The 22549-nt window shown below is 40.1% G+C and overlaps 1 protein-coding gene across 1 annotated transcript; it reads right to left on the reverse strand.

Annotated features, from left to right (window-relative positions):
* Positions 1 to 3753: 3753 nt before the first annotated feature.
* On the reverse strand, positions 3754 to 22014 carry scyl1 (SCY1-like, kinase-like 1). The gene is made up of 18 exons (XM_047354276.1): positions 21789 to 22014; positions 21086 to 21226; positions 14445 to 14567; positions 14100 to 14326; positions 13930 to 14020; positions 13451 to 13606; positions 13062 to 13220; positions 12840 to 12947; positions 11373 to 11486; positions 11123 to 11278; positions 10853 to 11041; positions 10481 to 10556; positions 9112 to 9315; positions 8857 to 9005; positions 8693 to 8776; positions 8258 to 8569; positions 6567 to 6642; positions 3754 to 5610 (listed from the first exon to the last, which is right to left on the reverse strand). Exons 1-18 carry the CDS (start codon positions 21894 to 21896, stop codon positions 5486 to 5488), a joined length of 2598 nt encoding a protein of 865 aa, XP_047210232.1. The 5' UTR covers positions 21897 to 22014; the 3' UTR covers positions 3754 to 5485.
* Between the last annotated feature and the right edge of the window lie 535 nt (positions 22015 to 22549).

A 22549-nucleotide genomic window follows, 5' to 3' on the forward strand; every position in this document is an offset into this window, starting at 1 on the left:
ATCTAATGATGGATTTAACTGAACTAACACCTTCTAAAAGGTAAGAAATACTGTCTAGAGGTGGTTGACATGTTTTCTAAATGGGAAGAGGCCTTCCCCAGCAAATAGGCAGACAGCAGTGCAGTAGCAAAGGCCTTACTCTCTGAAATAATTCCCCGATGGGGAATACCACAGGTCATCAGTAGTGATAATGGCACATTTTGTAAATAAAGCTTTACAGGAAGTAAGTCAGGTACTGGGTTTCACATTAAAAACATATTGTGCCCTTCATTCCCAGTCTGGAGGGGCTGTAGAGAGAGAGAATGGCACACTTTAGCTTAAATTGTAAAAAATGTGTGAGGAGACAGGTCTCTCATGGACAAACATTTTGCCTCTCGCACTAATGTATATGAGAATAAGAAAAAGAGCACGGTTAAATCTCAGTCCTTATGAAATATTGTTTGGCAGACCAGCCAGGAACAAAGAGCCAGGGCAAAATCCTTTGGAGGCACCATGGGTGAAACGAAACTTGTGGTATCAATTTGCAAACTTTTCAGCTAAAACTACAACAGCAGAAAACTGTTTTATCCGCATGTCACACCATCTCCCCTCTACTTATGTTTCTGTACCAGGAGAAAGGAAGATTACAGATTGTGTGTCATCCTGTTATAATGCTTCAGATCCCCAGTATATTATTCCCTCTAAGAACATAACTGAGGACGGATTCCAGATGATAACTTTTGAAAAGAGGAAACTCACGTGTTTTGTGTGCCTTATGATGTGGTCCATTGAGAATAGTGTACAATATCACATGTTATCATTCTCTAAACCTTCTGCCTATCGGAGGTCTGCAGAAAGCAGTGAAGATGAGGATGATCATAATTACATTGCTTAAAATGTACATGACTTAATGAAACATTGATCTTAAAGTGCTGAAAGCATCTGATCCTTGTGGAGAAGCCGACGTCATGCTGACATAATTTGCATTGTGTTTTTTGTACAAATATCTTTTTATGGTTTGTCAATTTTTCTTTTGTTTTATTGTGATTAATGAATAATCCAAAGGGTGGAAGTGTAGTGAAAAAATTGTCTTATGCTTTAGGTATGAAGAAGTGATTTTGTTTTAACCAACAGTTATAATAGTTGCATGCGAACGAGTTACTTAAAATGTTCTTATAACCTTGCTGAACCTGTTCTGAGATTTGAAGAGGAAGGGAGTAAAAACTGCCTGAGCAGTTTCAGAGAGGAGGTGAAAAGAACAATCTATTGTCTCTAACTAGGGAGTCGTTTTTGCAGAAGTTGTTTCTGATCTAGCTCTGTAATGAATAAAGGAACGCTAAAGACTTCAGGGTGCATTCACTGAACTGTGTTTTGTGCCTTTCAAACACTGTGAGCCTTTGAAATAAACACTCTGACGACTAGTCTTGGAAGAAATTGATTTATTGAACCAATATCTCGCTCTATTCATAATAGATTTCCATAACAGACCCCAGACAGCGACGGCTCATCTCACCCCTCTAACAACTGCAAACTTCCAAGTTTGACAAGTTTGTATTTAGGACTCTGTAATTACATCTATTCATTTAGGTAACTGCATTTATGACAAACCCCAAAAATGAGGTCTGCTGCATATATAACCTATTGATCTTTAAAAGTCTTGTTATTTTTAGAGTTTTATCCATTTGGGAGAAAACACTTTTTTGTTTGAGTGTGTTCCAGTAAACCATTCGTCGATTTTGCTAACATCTATCCACAATGTCATTATATATAGTGAAAATAAAATGTCACTTCAACCCTTAGAAAAGTAAATTGAACTCCATCCTATGAAAACTTTCAGATGTGTTGTCTTAATTTAGTATCTCACTGGTGGACAATCAACACACTGTAGCATTGCAACTTTTACTGGAAGCCTGTAGAGTTGTTTTTACCTTTAACTCTTCTGTTGGAGCAGGTTTCCTCTTCATAAATTGCTTATAAATGCTCTTTTTGTAAATACTGTATGTGGGTCAAAATAGGGTGCCCTTGATATACTTTTTAAGTGTTATTTTATCACATTTAATCACTTTTCTTCAACATTCGATCAATTTCTTGAAACTTCTGTTAAAAACACTGTATCTGAATACCCATGATGTTTATACCAAGTTTCCCGATCTTCTACGATTAAGCTAATTAAAAACAGTCAGTCAGTCATTTTCTACCGCTTATTCCATAGCAGGTCGCAGGTGCCTATCTCCAGCAGTCTATGGGCGAGAGGCAGGGTACACCCTGGACAGGTCGCCAGTCTATCGCAGGGCAACACACAAACAACCATGCATACACTCATTCATACACCTAAGGGCAATTTAGAGAGACCAATTAACCTAACAGGCATGTCTTTGGACTGTGGGAGGAAGCCGGAGTACCTGGTGAGAACCCACACATGCACGGGGAGAACATCAGAATCAGAATCAGAAAAGCTTTATTGCCAAGTACGTTTTTGGACATACAAGGAATTTGTTGTCCATTTGTTGCAAACTCCATGCAGAAAGACCCCAGGCTGGGAATCGAACCCAGGACCTTCTTGCTGCAAGGCAACAGTGCTACCAACTGCGCCACTGTGCAACCTAATTAAAAACATTTAAATCTTTTTTGTTACCAACTAAACTGTTTCAGACTCAGGCTGGGGAGTTTTTCTTTAAATCAGGCCTGAAACATATATTCTTGTCGTAATTGCAGATGCAACAATTTGGAGGGAAAGTAATTTTTTTTAGCTGTTTATTAACCAGAAATTACATTGTTCTAGTTTTGTTTGATTTTTGATATATGGCTTATTGGTATGAAATGGTTTTTTTTAATTCTTGTTGTGGTGTTTTTATTAAATATTTTTGTGTGATTGGTGGTGGGATATGAGGTAATATTCAAAATGTATTTTGTAAATATTTACATTTTTATATACGAGTATGATGTGTTAAATGTGTTGCGTGAACAAAGGAAAAGTTTTAGTTTTAATGGTCACTTCGACATCTCTCACCCAGTACTATATATTGGTCAGTGCTGAAAGCATGTTAAGCCATTACTGTCGATCAATTGTTTCACATATCAGTTGTTTTGGCAATAAAGAATTTAATATACGAGAAAAGTATGCAACTGTCCAGTCATTTCTTGAGACAAAAGACTCAAGTTTTAACAGAAATTATTTTTCAAATAATTGCCAATATTATTTGGCTACTTTGCATGTCATTGTATTTAATTTCACCCCATCTAAGAAATTCTTTCTAAAGGTGATAGATGTTTATTGTGTTACAATAAAACTAATATGCAGGTTATGGGGCTGCATGATGGAACAGCTGCTATGTTACCTTGCAACAAGAAGGTCCTGGATTTGAATCCCGGTTTGGGGTCTTTCTGCATGGAGTCTGCATGTTCTCCCTGTGCACCCATGGGTTCTCTCCAGGTACTCTTGGACTGTGGGAAGAAGCCCACAGTCCGACAATTAGATTGTTAGGTTAACTGATTTCTCTAAATTGCCCTTAGATATGGGTGTGTGAGTGGTTGTATAAAGAAATAATTACCCTTTCTTGATATTGTGTGCATGCACAGTGAAGGTAAATCCCTTAAAAAAATACCATCAACAAACCTTCAGCAGGCACCAGATGCATTAAACAGATCAATAAAAGGCATTCCAGTGTGAACCCTTGAAGGAAATGAATGGCTGTTAGCTTTTATCATGTGAATAATCACTTATTGAGAAGTATATAAAACGCCAATATAGTCCAGAATAAAAAACTATTTAGAAAATCTTATGTATAGTTTATTGGTTAGAATCCAGCTCTTAATGGACTATATACTTCATCAGCTGTGACAATGTGGAAACATTTGGCAAAACACACATTGTTTATCTGCTGATTTGTCAAAGGTCTCCTGCTCCACATAAATCTCTCTGAGACGTTTCCTCTTCTGCTCACTGGCCTTTCAAAATACATCAAATATCTACAAGAGAAAGTTATGAATATCTCACAAACATAAATATTACTTTAAAAGACAACAGAATTAGTAAGTAAACCGAGATCTGATGATGATCTGATTTGTGACTACAACACAAAGAGTCACACAGACTCGTGTTTTTCAGTACCCTCAAATGCGAGGGATGGGTGGTGGAACCATCTGAGCTGAGATTCCCAAAAATGCATAATAAATGGCATATGCTAGCAGTGAAGTTAACAGTAGATTTGGCAAAAGTCTTACTGAAGTATAAAAACATTCATAGCTTTAATACTATGAAATAAGCAGTAATACTTGCTATATATTCTAAACCAAACTACCTTTTAGAAATAGGCAAAAAATACATGGCAGTATAAGTCTATATTTGTTTTTAATGAGAAATAGCACACATGGACCATGACTTGGATACATGCACCTGACCCTTTTTAGACCAACACCCCACAGTTCCTTGCATACCATGACCACTGTTGATTGTGTCCCTGGCTTCTCAAGCATTAATCAACCCCAGACATAACATCTCATCTAACAGAAACAGAAGATAAAAGGTCACAATTAACGCTCTGACAAAACCCTCAGTTTCCTGCTTTCAGAGATTTAGATCCACAGTTTTAAATGGTGAATATTTAGGTTTTAGGGGTTTATTAAAGATTAGATTTGTAACTGAATAAAAAGGCACAAACAATATTACAAAACATAGACTTTGCCCATTTAAATTTTAGTACTGACCAAATTAATGATGGTTGAACTGGATTTTCATCTTGTGTCAGCAGTGACCCCTGCTGGATTCTTTTTGATACAACCCCCAAAAAACATCAGAAGACATTAAATCCTCCATTAAACGAGGAGAGATGTAAACAGTTTGGTTTCTAATATAAATCAACATCTTTCCATGTTGCTATGTTTAAGCTGCTTCATTATCGGTCCAAAAAACCCTGTTTTACGAACAGAACTGCAGCCAGTCAGCTGTGTCCCCTCTCACAAAGTAAATATAGTGCTGTATGTGCAAAGTGAAGACACGTATGTAATCTGTTGCAATAAAGATTGTTGTTAAGCCACACGGGTGCATGCATGGACTGCTTTTCAGTTTAAAATCTGGAACAGATGGACACAAAACAGTCACGTCCATGTGTGTGAATACAGAACGTTCTGAAAAACATTCAGCGTAATATTACAGGACGTTCTGGTATACGCATTTATCCTTAAAAAAAACCCACAGGATGCACAGGGTATATACATTTACTGTACAACAGCAACTTTATGGTTTATGAACATTTTGTTAAATAAACTCTGCTGCATCCTGCTTTAAGTCTCTTTTCTGTCTTTATCTTAAATTCTAGCAGTCCTCTAATGAGAAAAGACAGAAAATCCAAAACCTGGACTCCAAGAATCTCCTCCTTTTAGTATCCAAGCCTTCTTTGATAAAGGAACTGTTCACAGTTTTCTTTACGTGTTTCTAGTGGGAACTCCTCCGCTCCCAGGCTCCGGTCTCTTTGGTCCACATCCCAGCCTCCCTGTTTGACCAGAATCAGTCCAGCTTACGTGCTCCAAGTTTGAGAGGACCTTTAGCAGCTTTACGTTCTGCCCGTTTGGCCTCCAGCTCTTTCCTCCTCTCCTCTCGTTTCTTCTTGGACAGCTCTGCCTTGCTGAGATCTGAGTGACGAAAAAACAGAACTTTATACTTAAAACTAAGTTTAATTTGTGCCCATTTAACAGGAGGTCAATGTGGACAATCATGATGAATCGGACCTGTTATAGATATTAAATCCGTCTTATTATTCTGATAACTGATTCAGGGTCAGACTTGTGTACCCCTCACATAATGAACTCTCAGTGTTATAGTAGTATAAGTGTAGTAGTTATAGTAGTATAAGTATAATAGTTATAGTAGTATAAGAAGCAGAATAAGATAATGAGTTCATTATTAGTCTAAGGTTAATCACACCCTAATCTTCCTTTTAAGGCCTCCCTTAATGTAATTCCACTGTATTATTGACACAAAATGATCTGAAACTAAATATGGTGACAAACAAGGCTGCTCTTAAAAATCATTGAAGAAAAACAAACATTATTGTGGAAAGTATTTCTGAAAATCCTAAGAAAGAAGTTTTTTTGATTTGTAAAACATGTTGAAAACAGTGTTTTCATCATGTATCACTTTCCTTCACAACTATGATCTCCTTGGTGTTGGTCTATCACATAAGATCCTAAATAAAATACTTAATATTTTGTGACAGAAATGAGAAAATGTTCCAAGGAAACTGTTCTTGTCACCCTAAGACCCCGAGTTGCATGCAAGTAAAATCAGAAAATGTTTTGCTTGTCTCCACAAAACCAAGTTTAAGTTTCTGATTGAAGCAGATAGCGGAGTATAAAAAGCTGCTAATTCAGCCTGATATCTTAAAACAATAAGCAACCCTTCTGATAATGAGACTTCTTTATTTTAGTGGAAATCTGACACTAGATTTCTGAGGTTTAGGAGCAAACACAGAGGAGCCAACGGCTTAAGATTGCCGCTGTAAACTGTCCTAAATCAGAACCAAAATACAGAACGGTTTAGAGGACGTGTTTAGTAAAAAACAAGATTAGATTTCAGATGAAGGACTCACTCTGGCTTCCTTCAACTGACTCCCAGTTCTCGGTTCCCCAGTCTCCTGTGGTCTCTGAAGCCCAGCCGTCTCCAGCCTGTCGAGGAGACACATAAAAACATCACTGAGCGGTCAGAATAGCATCCCACCACGGTGCTGGGATCTTATTTTAATTATTCAGTCAAAGTGATTCGTAGTTGAAAACATTTTAGTTCATTTGCAGCTTTATCTGCTGTAATGTTTACCATGATTGCTTAAATAATCTAAACACATGTCCTTGCCTTGGTAGAAGATGCTGAATGATACAAGATGCACACAGATGAATCTTTAGTTTGTTTAAATCAGTTTTCACTGAATTGAAACAGGTTAACTGCATCAGGGTTATTTGATGATTTCAGTCTAATTGGATTCGTGAGCAGGATTCCTACCACTTTCTTTCATTTACAAAACCACTTTCACTATTAATTCTATTTTTTGTATTTATTTAATGTAATTTGAACACTCCAGCAAACAAACAAAATCCTGCCTTAAAATACACTTTTTAAATGTCAGCATGCGGACAGTAGAAACAGTAGTGTGAACCTGCTGTGTAATTTATTGGTCTTGACAGGATAGTTCAGATGAAGACTTCACAAAAACGGATTCGATGTCCAGGAAACACTGAGCTTGGTTAAGTATATCATTCTCCTGGTATTAATCTTTAGTAAAATACCATGGGTTCACTGTATCGTGGTATTTAAGCAAATAAATTACATAAATCAGTTATCCATAGCAAGTATTTATGGTTAGATACATAGATTTAAGCAGAAATATACCACAAATACCTGTTAAATGTTGTAGTTTCAAAGTGCTTATTGTCAAGTACAACAAGCTGATATTAGATGGTTATTATACAGTCTGCTGCTGAACAGTCATAAGAGTGATGAGTTCAGCTCTCATCCTCACAGGGATATTTCCAAACATTACAATTTTGTTTCTTTGTTGTAATCGTGGTCAAAGAATAGCAACCTTTTTTTCAGCCAGCTGACAGGCAGTACGTAGCAAGAAGAGAGGGAAGGACAGTGCTATGTTACTCCTTTCATTAACAGGACGAAATTATGAAAAACTTTAATGGTTTGGAAACCACGACAGTTAACTGATATTTAATTAGTGAACTGACAAAAAAATATATATAAAAATTTAAACGGAATGACTACTTAATGTGTGACAAATATAAATTAATCTGAAGTAGGATTTTTTTCCAGTAAGGATGGTGTTGAAAATGTGAGCTTTGAGAGGAAAATTGCCGCTTCCAAGATTTTAAATGACATAAGAACAGGTCAGATGTCAAAACTCAGAGTTTTACTGAGATAGTTGCTGCAAATAAAAGAGCTTGTTGCTGATTTCAACCAAGTATTTGATACATAGAAAATGTTTTTCTTTATATGTGGCTTTTCTCTTGGTATTTTTAGTTTGAGAAATGTTAAATTCCTCCAGATATTATGATTAAACCAAGAGTTTGTCGTCCTAATCCTGATTGAGAGGCATTAATGACTTAAAAGTCTGCTATAAATCCTGTAAAACCTTGTTAGTCGCCGGCCGGTTGAAATCAGCAGTTGAAGCCCATGCAGGGGGATGTGGCCCGAGGGTCCGGGCTGGAAAACCCTGATTTAAACATCCAACACACGTTTGATCTTTCCGTGTCTCCTGTTTTTTCCTCGCTGGGATCTCACCGTGGTAGCAAAGGCGCTTCTCTGAGACACGCTGGCGAACAGCTCGTTCTGAGTTGGGCCCTTCCCAGCGCTGCTGCTGTCCCAGTTGTACTCGCTGGCTAACCGGACGCCTTCAGGCAGCGGCATGTCTTTACTGGCAGGAGTCACGTCCGTCTCCTCCTCTCCCCAGTCGTTGCCCCAACCTTCCTCGCCCGCAGAGCTCTGGCCCTGGCCTTCTTTGTCATTCGACCAGCTGTCATCGGCGTCCCATCCTGAGCTGCTCCAATCAGAGCTCTGCTTTTTCACCGCCATGGAGGCGGATGATCGCCCAGCCTACATATTGACAGAAAAACTTTAAAGCAAGCCTTAATACAAACTGCAGTTTGCGATATGAAAAAACTATTACTAGCAGAAAATGTAGAATTGTATTTAGGATGGCACATTAAAGGCTCATACTCCTCTTTCATTGGACTTCTTTTTGGATGATGCTGTGCCAGACCAGTCAGTGTTCCAGTCATCAGTCTGAGCCTTTTCTGGCTCCTGGAGAGAAAGACCCAGTGATTCACAAGCTCAAATATCACTACTACATGAGAACGTACCATCAGAAGTAATAAATGTACCTCCAAGCTGCCCCAGTCCTCCTCCTCGTCCCAGCGGTCTCCGATTTGCTCTTCATCGTTGTCTGTGGCTTCAAGACTCTGTGACTGGTTGGCACGATCGGAGGTACCGTGATGAGCCGAGGAGGATTGTTGGGTTTTATCTTCTACACCTGAGAACAGACGTTACTATTATTATCATTCCAAGCAGAATACATGAGGAGACTCAGAACAGAACTTTTTCTCTGCTTCTTCTAATGAAATAAAAGAGAGGTGCACCTTTTCTTAGGGTGGATGCTCCATCAGCGGTACTGGTGGGACTGGTTGCGTTAGCTGGCCCACTGCTCTCAGCTGCTGTGCTCCCCTCAGTACCAGGATTATTGCGGATCAGCTTGGAGGTTAGCGAGGAGACGCCGGTCACGGCCCAGCCGGCCCAGGTGGAGGAAGCTCCTGCTGGCTGAGCGCTCGATCCTACATCCTTCTCTGCAGGAGATCCAGCAGGAATTAGAGCCCTTATATTATTTGACCCTCCTTTGTTTTATTGGTATATTTGACTGTATGCATTCATTTAGGTTTCTTATTACCACTTCCTCACACACTCATCCAGCTCATCACACATATTCTGGCCATGGTGGAAAATCTGGACAAATACCAGATTATTACAGGAAACTAACATCTTGTTCTGTCCGGCAAACCCGGCCCAGCGTCCTTTCAACCCCAACCGGCCTCAGCAGATGGCCGCTCACACTGACACGGATTCTGCTGGAGGTCTCTTTCTGTTAAGGGGAGTCTTTCCACTCCACTGTCACCACCTGCTTGGTCAGGAGGGATCAATGCAATCAGCTGGGCCTTCTTATTAACCAATCAACTGAACTGAAACGTAATAAATAGGACTGAGTAATAGATTATTATTGTTATAACAACGTTGTCTGAAACCTTTATTGAATTTTTGATACAAGGAATTTGAGAAAACAAAGGTGAGTGTTACTATTTAGAAGCAGCCCCCTATTTCACGTACTCATGACAAGTATTTGAATGTAATCAGCTTCTTTAAGCTAAAGATGCAAACCTACAATATCAAGGATTAACAGGTGAGGCACGGAGCAACTCCAATCCAAAGAGTAAACTCAGATGACTTTTACTGTGAATTGGTTCCATATAAATAAACTGAACTGAAGCGATGAAAGTTCAGCTGGACCGCCTGACTGAACAATTTGTGAAGAATCCACAAGAAGCACTTTAGAATAAATTTTGGTATATTTTCTCCAAAAATGAAACTAAATAACTAACAAAAACATTTTTTCTTAGAGTTTTGTGATTTTTTAAGTCGGACATCAACATTAAACTATGTTGGACAAAGTTTGCAAGGCTGCATTCAAACTAAAACCACGATGTGCACTTTTAAAAGGTCAAATCAGTTGCAATACCTCCAATTTTTCCCAGAGATTCAGCATACTATGCAAACATCTAACACACCGTGCAATATTCTTTATTCTACATGAAAAGGACCGAATCATGCTACTAACATTCATATAAAAGAAACCTTTGAAACACCACAGTAACACAAGAGAGGGCTGATTCAGGACTTTTGCACAGTGTACAACTATGATGGAAGTGAGTCTGCAGGTCAGAGCAGTTGGTTACGTACCGATCTCAGCCAGCTTGCTTGGATCTTCAGAAACAGCCTCCAGCTTGGAAAGGAAGCTCTTCATGGCTTTGAATGCCTGACAGAAAGAAAGAGACAGGTTGGTTCACCATGATCAGAGACTAAACAGCGACTGACTGCATCGTGCATTTCCCATGAGTCACCATTTATTAATTATCCGGGTTCAAATTTCTGTTTTCTTTTCCTTAACTACAAACTCCTCTCAATACTTTGGCTGTGCAACTAATGGAGGAAGCTGTCAGGGGTACTAGTTATAACAGCTCAATGTTGTAAGGTTGTAGTAAATAATTTGTATACATATTTGGGACAGGTCATAGTAAACCACATACAGTCAGAAATATACAGTCAGTATACCTGGTCCCTGACGCCCTTATCAGGATCCACAGTGACAGCACAGAGGGTGGGCAGGATCCGGGCCGCGATCTCTGTCACACTGTAGTAGTTGTGTGTCGCTGCAAAGCCCAGCACACCAGCAGAACGTGACGCAGGAAATGGGTCTTTAGTGGCTCGAGAGAAGGCAGAGATCAGAATTCTCTGCCGGGTCTACCACAAAAAGGACAGTTAAAATCTTCGCTTTTTGTTTTTTAATTTTAAAATCGAACATTTAGTGCGTTTATGTTTTACCCCGGCATTGAGGTAGGAGGCGATTTTGCCCAAACACACGGTGGTGTTGCATCGGATCGGGCCCTGTTCGTCTCTGGCCTGCAGTCGAGCGAAGTGACGCATGAGCTCTTGGTTCAGGTTGGTCTCGTTCAGCTTTGGGGCCAGCAGCAGCATCGACTGCAGGGAGGAGGAAAAAACAGAAAAGATGCAGGATTTACGTCCAGAGGAGCTGTCGTCCCAGCATCTATGTCTGATTCTGTGAACCTGGTACCTTAACGGTCTGTTCTCTGATGGCCGGGTTGGTGTCTGTGAAGCCGTGAACAACGTGAGGGAAAATCTGGGAATTAACCGCTGCCTCGTTCAGATACTGAATGAACTGCTCCATCTGGGAAACGGAGGCAGAAATAACCATGTTTATTTTTACTGGCTAAAGGACTTTAGGTGCAAGCAAACATTTGAAAGTTACAGTGCAGTTCAGAAGTTTACATGCACTTGCTATCGTAATGAAGGTTGTCGTTTTGGGCTTTCAAGGGTAAAATTCTGAAGTTGACTGAATAGAAACTCCACGTTGCAAAAATGGAAATTTATTCTGGATTTTCTTTAATTAACACAGGGTCAGACTTATACATACACACTCAAATATACAGAAACACCCCACTAATATTTGACTAAATATCAATTAGCAAGTAGCAGAGAAATCACACGCTTTTTGGAGCCACCAAGAAGCTTTTGGTAAAACTCAGGCTGGATATTTAACCTTTTTTTAAACAGGCATTTGAAGACTTTGGTTTAAATTGGCTGGTTTCTTAACTCAGTCTCAGCTTTTAACCTTAGTCCGCAACTTTTTTAACAACTTTTTAAGCTGGACTGATTCCAGCCACCTTCTGGGGAGAAGTTTCATGGCCAAATGAAAGACAAAGAATGAGCTGTTCGGTCACAGCAACAAGAAATGTTTGAAAGGACCAAGATGAGGCGTTCAAAACTAAGAACACTGTATGAATTGTCAAGCACGGCGGTGGCAGCATCATGATTAAGGGTCTGCTTCACATGCACTGTTGCATTGCTCAAGGTGGACTCAAAAATGAAGAAGGAGGCCTTGCTCAAAGGTCTGCAACTTCACCTCAAACCAACGGGACGCCAATCTCAAACACACATCAGAACCGGTTTTGGAGTGGACAAAACAGGCCCACAGGCTTCGTGGATGGTCTCCACCTAAACCCTATTAAAAACCTATGCACTACGGGGAAAAGCCGGGTCTGTGATAGGAAACCGGCTGATTCAAATGAACTATCGCTTCTAATGAAAAGAGAGCTCAAGTGTCCTTCCAGAGTTCTACCAGCTTGTTAATGGCTACAAAAGCATGTGGTTTCTACCTTGGTAAGGCACATTTAACTAAAAACAATCAGTATGGAATGGATGGATGGATAAAGTTAAGCCTTTATGTATAATTTTGACCCTGTCCAATAAATTCAAGCATGTGCATATAGTATGTTGGTCCAAATGAATTACCAAAAGCCCAAAATTAACGACATAAATGCCCATGATGAGCATGTTAACATCTAAAAAGGTACAGCAGCTAGACTCTAGAAAAAAAACTGACAGTAGAATTAACCAAGATGACACAAACCTTTCCTTAGGCATAAATCTAGCTAAACTTATTTTGGGTTTATCCCCCCCCCCCCCCCTCCACACGTTTCTTAAATCTAATTTAAAAGCAGAAGTGTGGAATCTGAGATACCTGCTGAAGAAGTCGGATTCTCATCGCTCGATCTGTGGAGGAAAACATCTTCACTATGACAGGAATGATTTTCTGTTGGTATTCTTCTGCTGACAGGAACTTCCCCACCTGGAACACAGGCAGAGAAAAATGTTCAGGGCGGGATTTCTTTTTTCCGTGATCAAAATGATCTGGTTGATGTTTAATGAGAGATTAAAGTTGTCAAGAGACGTAAAAGGTTACCTTAAAGAGCGGCGTGAGGATGACGGCGCCTGCGTTTCCGAACTCAAAGGCAGTGAGCAGCTGAGGCAGGACTTTATGTTTACAGAAGTCTTCAGGAAAAGAGTCCAGATGATCATTCAGGTCCTGGAAAAACTGCTGCTTCTCAGCTGGATCCTTAATCTGGAGACGACCAGTTTAGATGTTTTCTCATCATTCATAGGAACCATTGTATTTATTTCAACATTAGAAAACCCACTTTTAATAACTAGCACTGAGGTTAAGTACAGTTTGTATTTGGAATGCTTGCTATTCCCTAACCAAACAAACCCATGAACATCTCAGACATCCAGTAACATTTTAATTTGTTTGTATCTGGCAGAAATCCACAGCAAATACAAGACTTGGCTGACCTGGATCTCCTCCAGGAAAAGGTTGCTTTCCACAAAGCTGTTGCTAAGGAACCCTCCAGGAGCCCTGCAGTTCTGGAGGAAGCGGGCTGGGTTTGGTCGAGCCCGGGGATTGGCCCCGACCAGTTCACAGTAGTGAGGGACCAGCGACTTGGGAATCTGTAAAGAGATAAGAAAAAAACAAAAAACAAACTTAGATGGACAAAAAGTTAACAATATAAAACTTTGGATAAAAAAATACAATTAACTTGAAAATCATCTTTTTTTTTACTTCCATAATCTAATAAAATACAGCTCTACAGCCTGCAGGTTCATTTACTTCCTGCAAGTGATGAACACTACATTTCATCTGATATCACAAAAAACAACACAAGACTTAATTACTTTATTAAGGAGGACAAATAATTAACAGACAAATACACCATAAAAATAGAGGCATTTTAAGTGGTAATTTACACAAAGAAAGTGTAGAGCAAACATACTTTTCCCAGAGAGCGGAGAGATGATGTCCGAGGGAGTGGTCCGTTAAACACCTCCCATATCAGACATCCCAGTCGCCACACTTCACCGGCCCTGGTTAACAAAAATATGACCAAATCAGTATTTCTATTATCCACCAATATTAAATGCCTTAAAGCCTCTCTTTCTTCACCATTTCTCCCCGCTGCTGTTGGACGTCTCAGGCGGGTCGTATTTCTCCATGTCCGGGTAAACAGCCTTCGGGATGGGGAGAGAGACCCCACTGGGGTCCCCCTGCTCGGGCACCACGTGATCGAGGGCACCGAGCTTCCACTCTCCAGCTCGATCCACAAAAACCGCCCAAATACCCAGGTTGTTATGAAGCAGGTGGCAGTCATTGACCAGAAAACTCTGAGCTTTCTGTGAGAAGAAATAAAAAGGGGTAAAATGAAGAGAAAGGCTGCTTTTAGCACATAAAGGACAATTCTGCTAAACTGAAGTTGCCCTGATAGGATCAGATATTTTGTCAGATTCTTACCACTATTTGGTGTAGACCCCAGGAGATCTCCAGCTCCCCGCCGCCACCCTTCTCTGCCTGGGCCTTCAGGTGAACTGCGAGAGGAGTCACCTGCTCAGTGACCACATATAGGCTCTTGTCTGTCTGCATTAAAAAAAAAAACACAAGCATGAACAAAGGTGGGGGGATTTAAAGTTAAAAATGAGTTAATAGTATGTGACTGGAAAACACAACGGCTTGTCTGAATCATTCATTCATATACTTTAGCCATGACACATTTCTAATCTTAACAAAAGCTTTGTGATACCCTCATGTCTTAGAATGTTATGGTACAAGCCTAACTTATAGAGGTCACTTAATCTATTAGTAATAGTAAAATAAAATAATAGTTTACCAGTGTCCTTAGATCCGTGTAGCTAAATGCTAACGGATCTAACATCTAGCAAAATCCAAGATAAAGGGTGGATGGATAAATGCACAGTAGTGTGGATGAATGGATTCATGAAACTTTTGCACGTTAGGACGGAAAAAAGGCGTTATGATACAAAACGTTTTCCATACTCATCCAGAAAAGGAAAATACTGAAATCAATTTTCCATATTTCCCAAGATGGATGAGGAAGAAAATGCACTGGTACACTATTGCAACCATAGAAAACCACAATAACTAAGTAACGTCATTGATTTTTACAAAGCAATCACAAACCTGAAAGAACTACAGTAGCCTTTTACAGAAGCAGCTCTATCAGCAGAACAATGGTGCACTCTAAAAAAAATGCTTAGGACTCAACTAAAGTCTGAGGTGTTCACGTGTCTGGTTTTTACAGGGGAACATCACCTAATCATCTAAGGTAAATGAAAGAGAAAACATCCTAAATCCTTTAACAGTATATTATTTATTTAGACTATTTTCTGTCTGTAATTCAGTTCTTTACTCAAACATTCAGGATTGCAATTACCTGGACTGTCTAACATTCTACACATACAGAGAAACCTGCAAACAGACCGCCTACATAATTTTTGTGCCAAAGCTACAGGCTTTTCCGATCTCATTCTATTTTGTTTCATTTGTAAAGTATCAACACAGACGTTCACCGTGAATTTAAAGTGGATTTTCCTACAGATATTATCCTTTAAATGTGAAATCAACAAAAATGGCAGCGTGTTAGCTGTCAGATGGACCAATGGACAAACAGGTGGATGAGTTAATTTAATAGACCGGAAGAATGACATGGACAAAAAGGATGGTAAAATAAAAGAATAGGACGGATGCATGGATACAATGACAGAGGAAATGATGTCATGAGATACTAACATATTTCTATACGGTTTCTTTCACACTTATCCAGACCTGGAAAATACTTTAACCAAATTCCATAAGTTGCCAGATATTTCCAGAGTGCAGAAACCTTAGGCAAAGCCACAAATCTGTAGGACCCAATAAATCCATTGATATCATGTCAACACACAAAACTATTTAGAACCTTGTAGGTAACAAATAATAGATCTAATCAATATTAGGGAAGGATCTTATAATAGATGGTTGTACTACTGACTTTACTTCCGCCTCTCTGCCTGCTCAGACGCTTTTCTCCTAAGCTCCCTGCTTGCTTGCATTCTTTTACTCCTAACTTTTTATCTCAGCCAAAATTACGGAAATATTGGACTAAAACAACTTCTTACCAGCGACTCCCAAGGATTATTATTATTTTTATTTTTTTAAAGGATTTTGATGTTTTTATAATTGAACTCGAAAGCAGGACAGGTTGACACCAGCTAAACAGCACAAAATGCCTCCCTTCACCACAGAGGACTTCGACAAACTTTTACAGAAATTGGCTGTTTTGGAGATAAAAATCCATCGACTAGAAGTGAATGTGGAGGTGAATATGGGGTACAGCAATGATTCAACTCTGCCTGGGATCCCAAACAGTGACAGCCAGCTCAACAACTCAACCGGCAATCAGAACACTGAGAATAAACCTACAGGCAGAACCCCCTGGGATGTTTTAGGGGCATGCCCAGAAAATCAAGGTGGACGACTCACTGGAAGATCTCAGCAATTAAATAAATTAGAATGGCCAGAATTACAGAGAAATGCCCCCGTTTCCCCTGGGAAAAGGAGACTTCGACGGCGAGCTGCTGTCACAACAACTGATAGGAGTGAGACAGCTGGAAATAATGGAGTTCCCTCCAAAACAGATTTGCTTCACTACAGAATAAAAACCAGGAAAACAATCCATCTTCTGAGATCAATAAAAGGTTTGAGAACAACCTTCATTCTAAACAGTTTTCTCCTAAATTGCCAGAGAAAAAGCGCCCCACCAGACCAAGAACCCTAATAGTGGGCGACACAGCTGTGGATGGGATTAAAAACTTCTGCCACAAGAAAAACAGAAGTTATGATTGGTACCAGTAACGTGGTCTCCGATATCTCAGAGAATATTCTTGCAATCACAGAAAAGAGCCCGTCTCTAGAAAACCTTATTATACACTGTGGAGCCATGGATGACGTAGCTAAGAAAAAATCAGAAAGACTGGAGGAGGATTTCACTCGTCTTCTGAATATTGTTGGAGGTCTCAATATCAAGGTGTTTCTCAGCGGACCCTTTGCACCGATTTTCTGTGGAGAGGAGGTTTTTTCCAGACTTCTGATGATTAATAAGTGGTTGAAAAAAACATGTGCCACCACACCTGTGAACTTCATTAACAACTTTAATATTTTTTGGGAAAAAAGACAACTCTTCAAGCAAGATGGTTTCTGTTTGAACAAGCAAGGAGCCAGACGTCTCACATCTAATCTCTTCTATTCAGTAAATAATCCGCCTGCAGCTTCGACCTTCAGCAGAGAACATGGAGTACCAACAACAATGATAACGCTGCCTCCAACAGCTCCAGCAGAAACAATCAGCCAGTTGGCTGAGAAAGAGAGGTCATCACAAAGGGTCTCCCCGTCGAAATCCACAGGAGAAGTGGACCCCTCATTATACCCCCATCACCCCAAACCCAGACCCAGACCGCACAGGACTCTCCTATCTCCCCACTGAGCCCGCTTTTTGTTTTACTGGATTCTGATAACATGAAAGGAGCTCTTAAAATCGGGACCCAAATGGCTCTGACATCTTCTCCATTCAACATCCCCCTGTGGCCGAGGCCCTGCTACTAAACCAACATCTTACAAATGCCGCAGACCTCCACCACCTCCTAATCTATCTCCTCCTAATCAGGACCTTCAAATCACTTCTCTGTGATACAATCTGGGCCCCAGTGGTAACTCTATCAGAAATGAGCATGTCCAGGAAAAACTTGGTCCCCTAATAGGAGATAGTTGTAAAATCTCTGTGCTTATACGTGACAGAAAGAACAAACCCAAAAGGATAAGAGACAGTAGTAAACAATAAAAAAAAAAGCCATAAACTGTCAGGTCCAACCAGACACAGAGTTAATATCAGCAACTAAATCATATAAACTGGCTTTACTGAACATTAGATCTCTGTCAGGAAAATCATTTTTAATCAATGACTTCATTACTGACCACGATCTTGATGTTATGTTTTTAACAGAAACATGGTTACATTAATTTATTGAAGCTCCCATTCTGATAGAGTCGACGCCTCCGAATTACAATTTTCTTTGTGAGAGCAGACAGCAAAGAAAAGGTGGAGGGGTGGCCACTTTGTTTAAAGATTTATTAGAGTGTAAAAAAGTATTTCTGGGAAAATTTGACTCTTTTGAATATTTGGCTCTCCAGGTAAAGAGCCCGGTCCGAACAATGTTCTTGAATATTTACAGGCCTCCTAAGTCCAAAACAAACCTTTTCAGTGATTTTGATGAGCTTTTATCTGTGATTTGTGTTGAATATGACTGTTTAATTATTGTGGGAGACTTCAACATTCACATGGACAATCCTGAAGACAGAAGTACAATAGATCTATGTGACACTCTTAGAAATGTTGGTTTGACTCAACAGGTTAAACAGCAAACGCACAAACAGGGACATATTTTGGACTTGATCATCACTAAGGGTCTAAACATTTCCAAGGTGTCTGTAACTGATGTTGCTCTATCTGACCACTTTTCTGTTATTTTTGAAAGCATCATCTGCAATGACTCAGTTTGCCAAAGAGACATAATAAGAAAACGCATCTTTAAGGACGGTGCTCCTGAAACCTTTAACCAGATTTACTCTTCTACCTCCACTTTGCCCTGTAACACAGTAGATGAGCTGGTAGAAAACTTTCATTCTAAAATCTCAGACATCATTGATTCAATTGCTCCAATTAAAGTGAAAGTCGTTTCTTGGAAGAAAATGTCTCTGTGGAGAAGTGATCCACCAGTCAGAAGTGAAAAAAAGGAGTGTCGAAAAGCTGAACACAGGTGGCGAAAGACTGGACTCCAGGTTCACTATATTATCTATAAAGAGAGACTATACAGATATAACCTACAACTAAAAAATGCAAGGGAATCTTTCTTTTCTGAGATCATCAGCAAAAACATTAATAATGCTCGTGCATTATTTGCCACGGTCGACAGGTTAACAAACCCTCCTGTAACTGTAGCATCTGAACTCCACTCTACCAGGGCCTGCAATTAATTTACTAACTTCTTTACAGAAAAAACCCAAAAGATCAGAGGGGCAGTCAGCACATCCACATCAACTCCAGTACCAATGTTGTCTCCAACTAGAACTGATTTTGACAAAATTTCCCAATTTCACCAAATAAACTACAAAAACTTAGAAGAAATCATACAGCAACTAAGCTCTTCTTCCTGCTGTCTCAATCTTTTACCCACAGCTTTCCTTAAGAAAGTTTTGCCTGTAATAACATCTGATTTAACTCAAATAATAAACACGTCCCTTTTGTCAGGTGTTTTCCCCCAGGCCCTAAAAACAGCAATTATCAAACCTCTTATTGAAAAAGAGCAACTTGGACAAGCTGCTACTACAGAACTACAGGCCTATATCAAACCTTCCCTTCATCAGTAAGATTATTGAAAAAGCTGTTTCAGCAGTTAAACAACTTCCTAACAACGACCAACCGCTTCAATGTCTTCCAGTCAGGCTTCCTGCTCACCACAGTACAGAGACTGCTCTTGTCAAGGTGTTCAATGACATCAGTATAAATGCAGACTGTGGAAGAACCAAAGTGCTGGTATTATTGGACCTTAGTGCAGCATTCAACACTGTTGATGACTCCATTTTATTAGAGCACCTGGAAAACTGGGTCGGCCTTTCTGGTACAGCACTCAATTGGTTTAAATCCTACTTGAAGGACAGGGACTTTTTGTGTCAGTAAGTAACTTTACATCAGAGACCACAAAAATCACATGTGGCGTTCCCCAAGGGTCCATCTTAGGGCCCCTCCTATTCAATATCTACATGCTCCCCCTAACTCAGATTTTAATAAACAACAATGTAAGTTATCATAACTATGCAGACGACACACAGCTATACGTTACGATGTCACCAGGTGACCATGAACCCATTCAAACGCCGGGTAAATGCTTAGAAGAAATCAATGCATGGATGGGCCTAAAACAAAACTGAAGTAATAATCTTTGGACCAAAGGAAGAGCGTTTAAAAGTTAGCACACAGCTTCAGTTAATACAGCTAGGAACCACCAGTCAGGCTCAAAACCTGGGTGTAGTGATGGACTCAGACCTGAACCTTCAGAGGCACATAAAGACAGTAACTGGGTCGGCCTTCTATCACCTAAAGAACATCTCCAGGATTAAAGGACTAATGTCTCAGCAGGACCTTGAAAAATTAATTCATACGTTCATCTTTAGTAGAATTGATTACTGCAACGGTGTCTTCACAGGTCTGCCAAAAAAGTTGATCAGACAGCTGCAGTTGATCCAGAACGCTGCTGCCCGCATCCTCACTAGAACTAAGAAAGTGGAGCACATCACCCCGGTTCTAAAGTCCAGATACTGGCTCCCTGTAGCTCAGAGAATAGAGTTTAAAATACTTCTGTTAGTCTATAAATCATTGAATGACTTAGCACCAAAATATATTACAGACTTGTTGTCAGTGTATCAACCACCCAGACCTCTCAGGTCTTCTGGCTCAAATCTACTCTGCACACCCAGAACCAGAACCAAACATGGAGAAGCAGCTTTTAGTTCTTATGCTCCACTAATCTGGAATAAACTGCCAGAAAACTGTAAAAGCACCGAAACCCTAAGTTGCTTTAAATCAAGATGAAAAACTTATTTGTTTAGAGTGGCCTTTGACTGTGCCATCTAAGCATTATTAGTTTAGTTTTCAGTCCAATTTTCCTTTCATTTCTTATCCATCATTCTATTCTCTTTATTTGATTTTTTTTTAAATTACCTCTGTTGTTTGATTTTATCATTTGATTTGTTTTTCTGTGTCTGTATCTGTGTTTATTTGCTTTGTGATTGTATTGTAATTTCATGTACAGCGCTTTGAGTGTCTCGTTGCTGAAAAGCGCTATATAAATAAACTTACCTTACCTTACCTTACTGTTACACTACCAGACGACAGTACAAATAGTAATTTATCACTCACCTCTATCTGAACACAAAGGATGCACAAAAAGCATTTGTTACACCTGTGTCAGTGCTCAGACATAAGAGGCTGAAGACCTGAAGAGCTAAACATTACATGTGCAACCTAACACAGAAAAGACACGTACCTCCAGTCCATCTACATATGCCAGAATGTTAGGATGGCGCAGGGTCTTCATTCTCTTGAAGGCAGCCTTGGCTAGCTGGGTCTGCTGCTCTGTTCCCTGAGCCACCTCGTAGACAAACACAGACACCGGATCTCCTGAGGTCTGGAAGAGGTGGACTACGATTAAATCCGTTCACGTTGTATTCAACATTTACATTGAGTTCAGAGACTAAATGCCGGGAGTTATTAATTCTGATCATGGCTGGGGCTGATAGGAGGGAAGTTGGTGCTCAGCTGTCATCTGATCCTGCGGTAAGAATGATGACAGAGAAAGGATGGATTCAGCTTCTCGGTGAAAAGAATCACAGTGGGCTCCACGGTGTCAGCGATCTCTAACGTAACGTTTTTAATGTGGTAAAGACAAGGGCTTCAGACAATGATTCAAATGAGAGCAGTTAACTCGTTTAAAACAAGGTGACGTGGCGAGAAATGCGTGTCTCTGCAGGAGTAAACACCGAGCGCTAGCTTCCTGTGGACCGAAAACACAGACAACCGGAACATCTCACCTGCGATGGCACTGAATGAGCAGAACAACATCTGAGAATATAATAATAGTACAAATTACACTCTCGGTTTTCCTTCTTGGCTGAATGAAAGGCCTACATAAACAAATGCGCTAACGCTAGCCGTTAGCGGATGATCGGCAGCGATCTGCCACCTTTTACCTTTCTCTTCCCCCGATGCAGAGTCCATATTCCTGACTTCTCCGGGCTCTCCGGGAGGATCTCATAAGCGAAGTCTTTGACAGGATCCCTGGCGAAAAAGGACCACATTTCCCCCCGCTTCTTAACCTCATCAAACACTCACAGAGACGCAGCAGCGACAGACCCTGCATAGACGGCTAGCTGCTGCGGCTGCTAACCCGAAACGGAACGGACGAAAAATAACTCCGTGAGAACATTAGTTCCGTGAATCAGTTCCGGTTGTTTCACGAAAACACCACCAACTTCAAATAAATACTGGTCCTTCTCAAAATATTAGCATATTGTGATAAAGTTCATTATTTTCCATAATGTCAGGATGAAAATTTAACATTCATATATTTTAGATTCATTGCACACTAACTGAAATATGTCAGGTCTTTTATTGTCTTAATACGGATGATTTTGGCATACAGCTCATGAAAACCCAAAATTCCTATCTCACAAAATTAGCATATCATTAAAAGGGTCTCTAAACGAGCTATGAACCTAATCATCTGAATCAACGAGTTAACTCTAAACACCTGCAAAAGATTCCTGAGGCCTTTAAAACTCCCAGCCTGGTTCATCACTCAAAACCCCAATCATGGGTAAGACTGCCGACCTGACTGCTGTCCAGAAGGCCACTATTGACACCCTCAGGCAAGAGGGTAAGACACAGAAAGACATTTCTGAACGAATAGGCTGTTCCCAGAGTGCTGTATCAAGGCACCTCAGTGGGAAGT

The sequence above is a fragment of the Girardinichthys multiradiatus genome, chromosome 23 (genome assembly GCF_021462225.1).
Source record: "Girardinichthys multiradiatus isolate DD_20200921_A chromosome 23, DD_fGirMul_XY1, whole genome shotgun sequence".
NCBI classification, from domain to species: domain Eukaryota; kingdom Metazoa; phylum Chordata; class Actinopteri; order Cyprinodontiformes; family Goodeidae; genus Girardinichthys; species Girardinichthys multiradiatus.

Excerpts from the sequence above, each read along its gene's own strand:
- scyl1 (XM_047354276.1), bottom strand. The coding sequence starts at position 21,896 with ATGTGGTCCTTTTTCGCCAGGGATCCTGTCAAAGACTTCGCTTATGAG. Across the intron at positions 13,221-13,450 it reads TTTTCCTGGAGGAGATCCAG|ATTAAGGATCCAGCTGAGAA; the intron begins GTCAGCCAAGTC and ends GGTCGTCTCCAG. Across the intron at positions 8,777-8,856 it reads AGGACTGGGGCAGCTTGGAG|GAGCCAGAAAAGGCTCAGAC; the intron begins GTACATTTATTA and ends CTTTCTCTCCAG.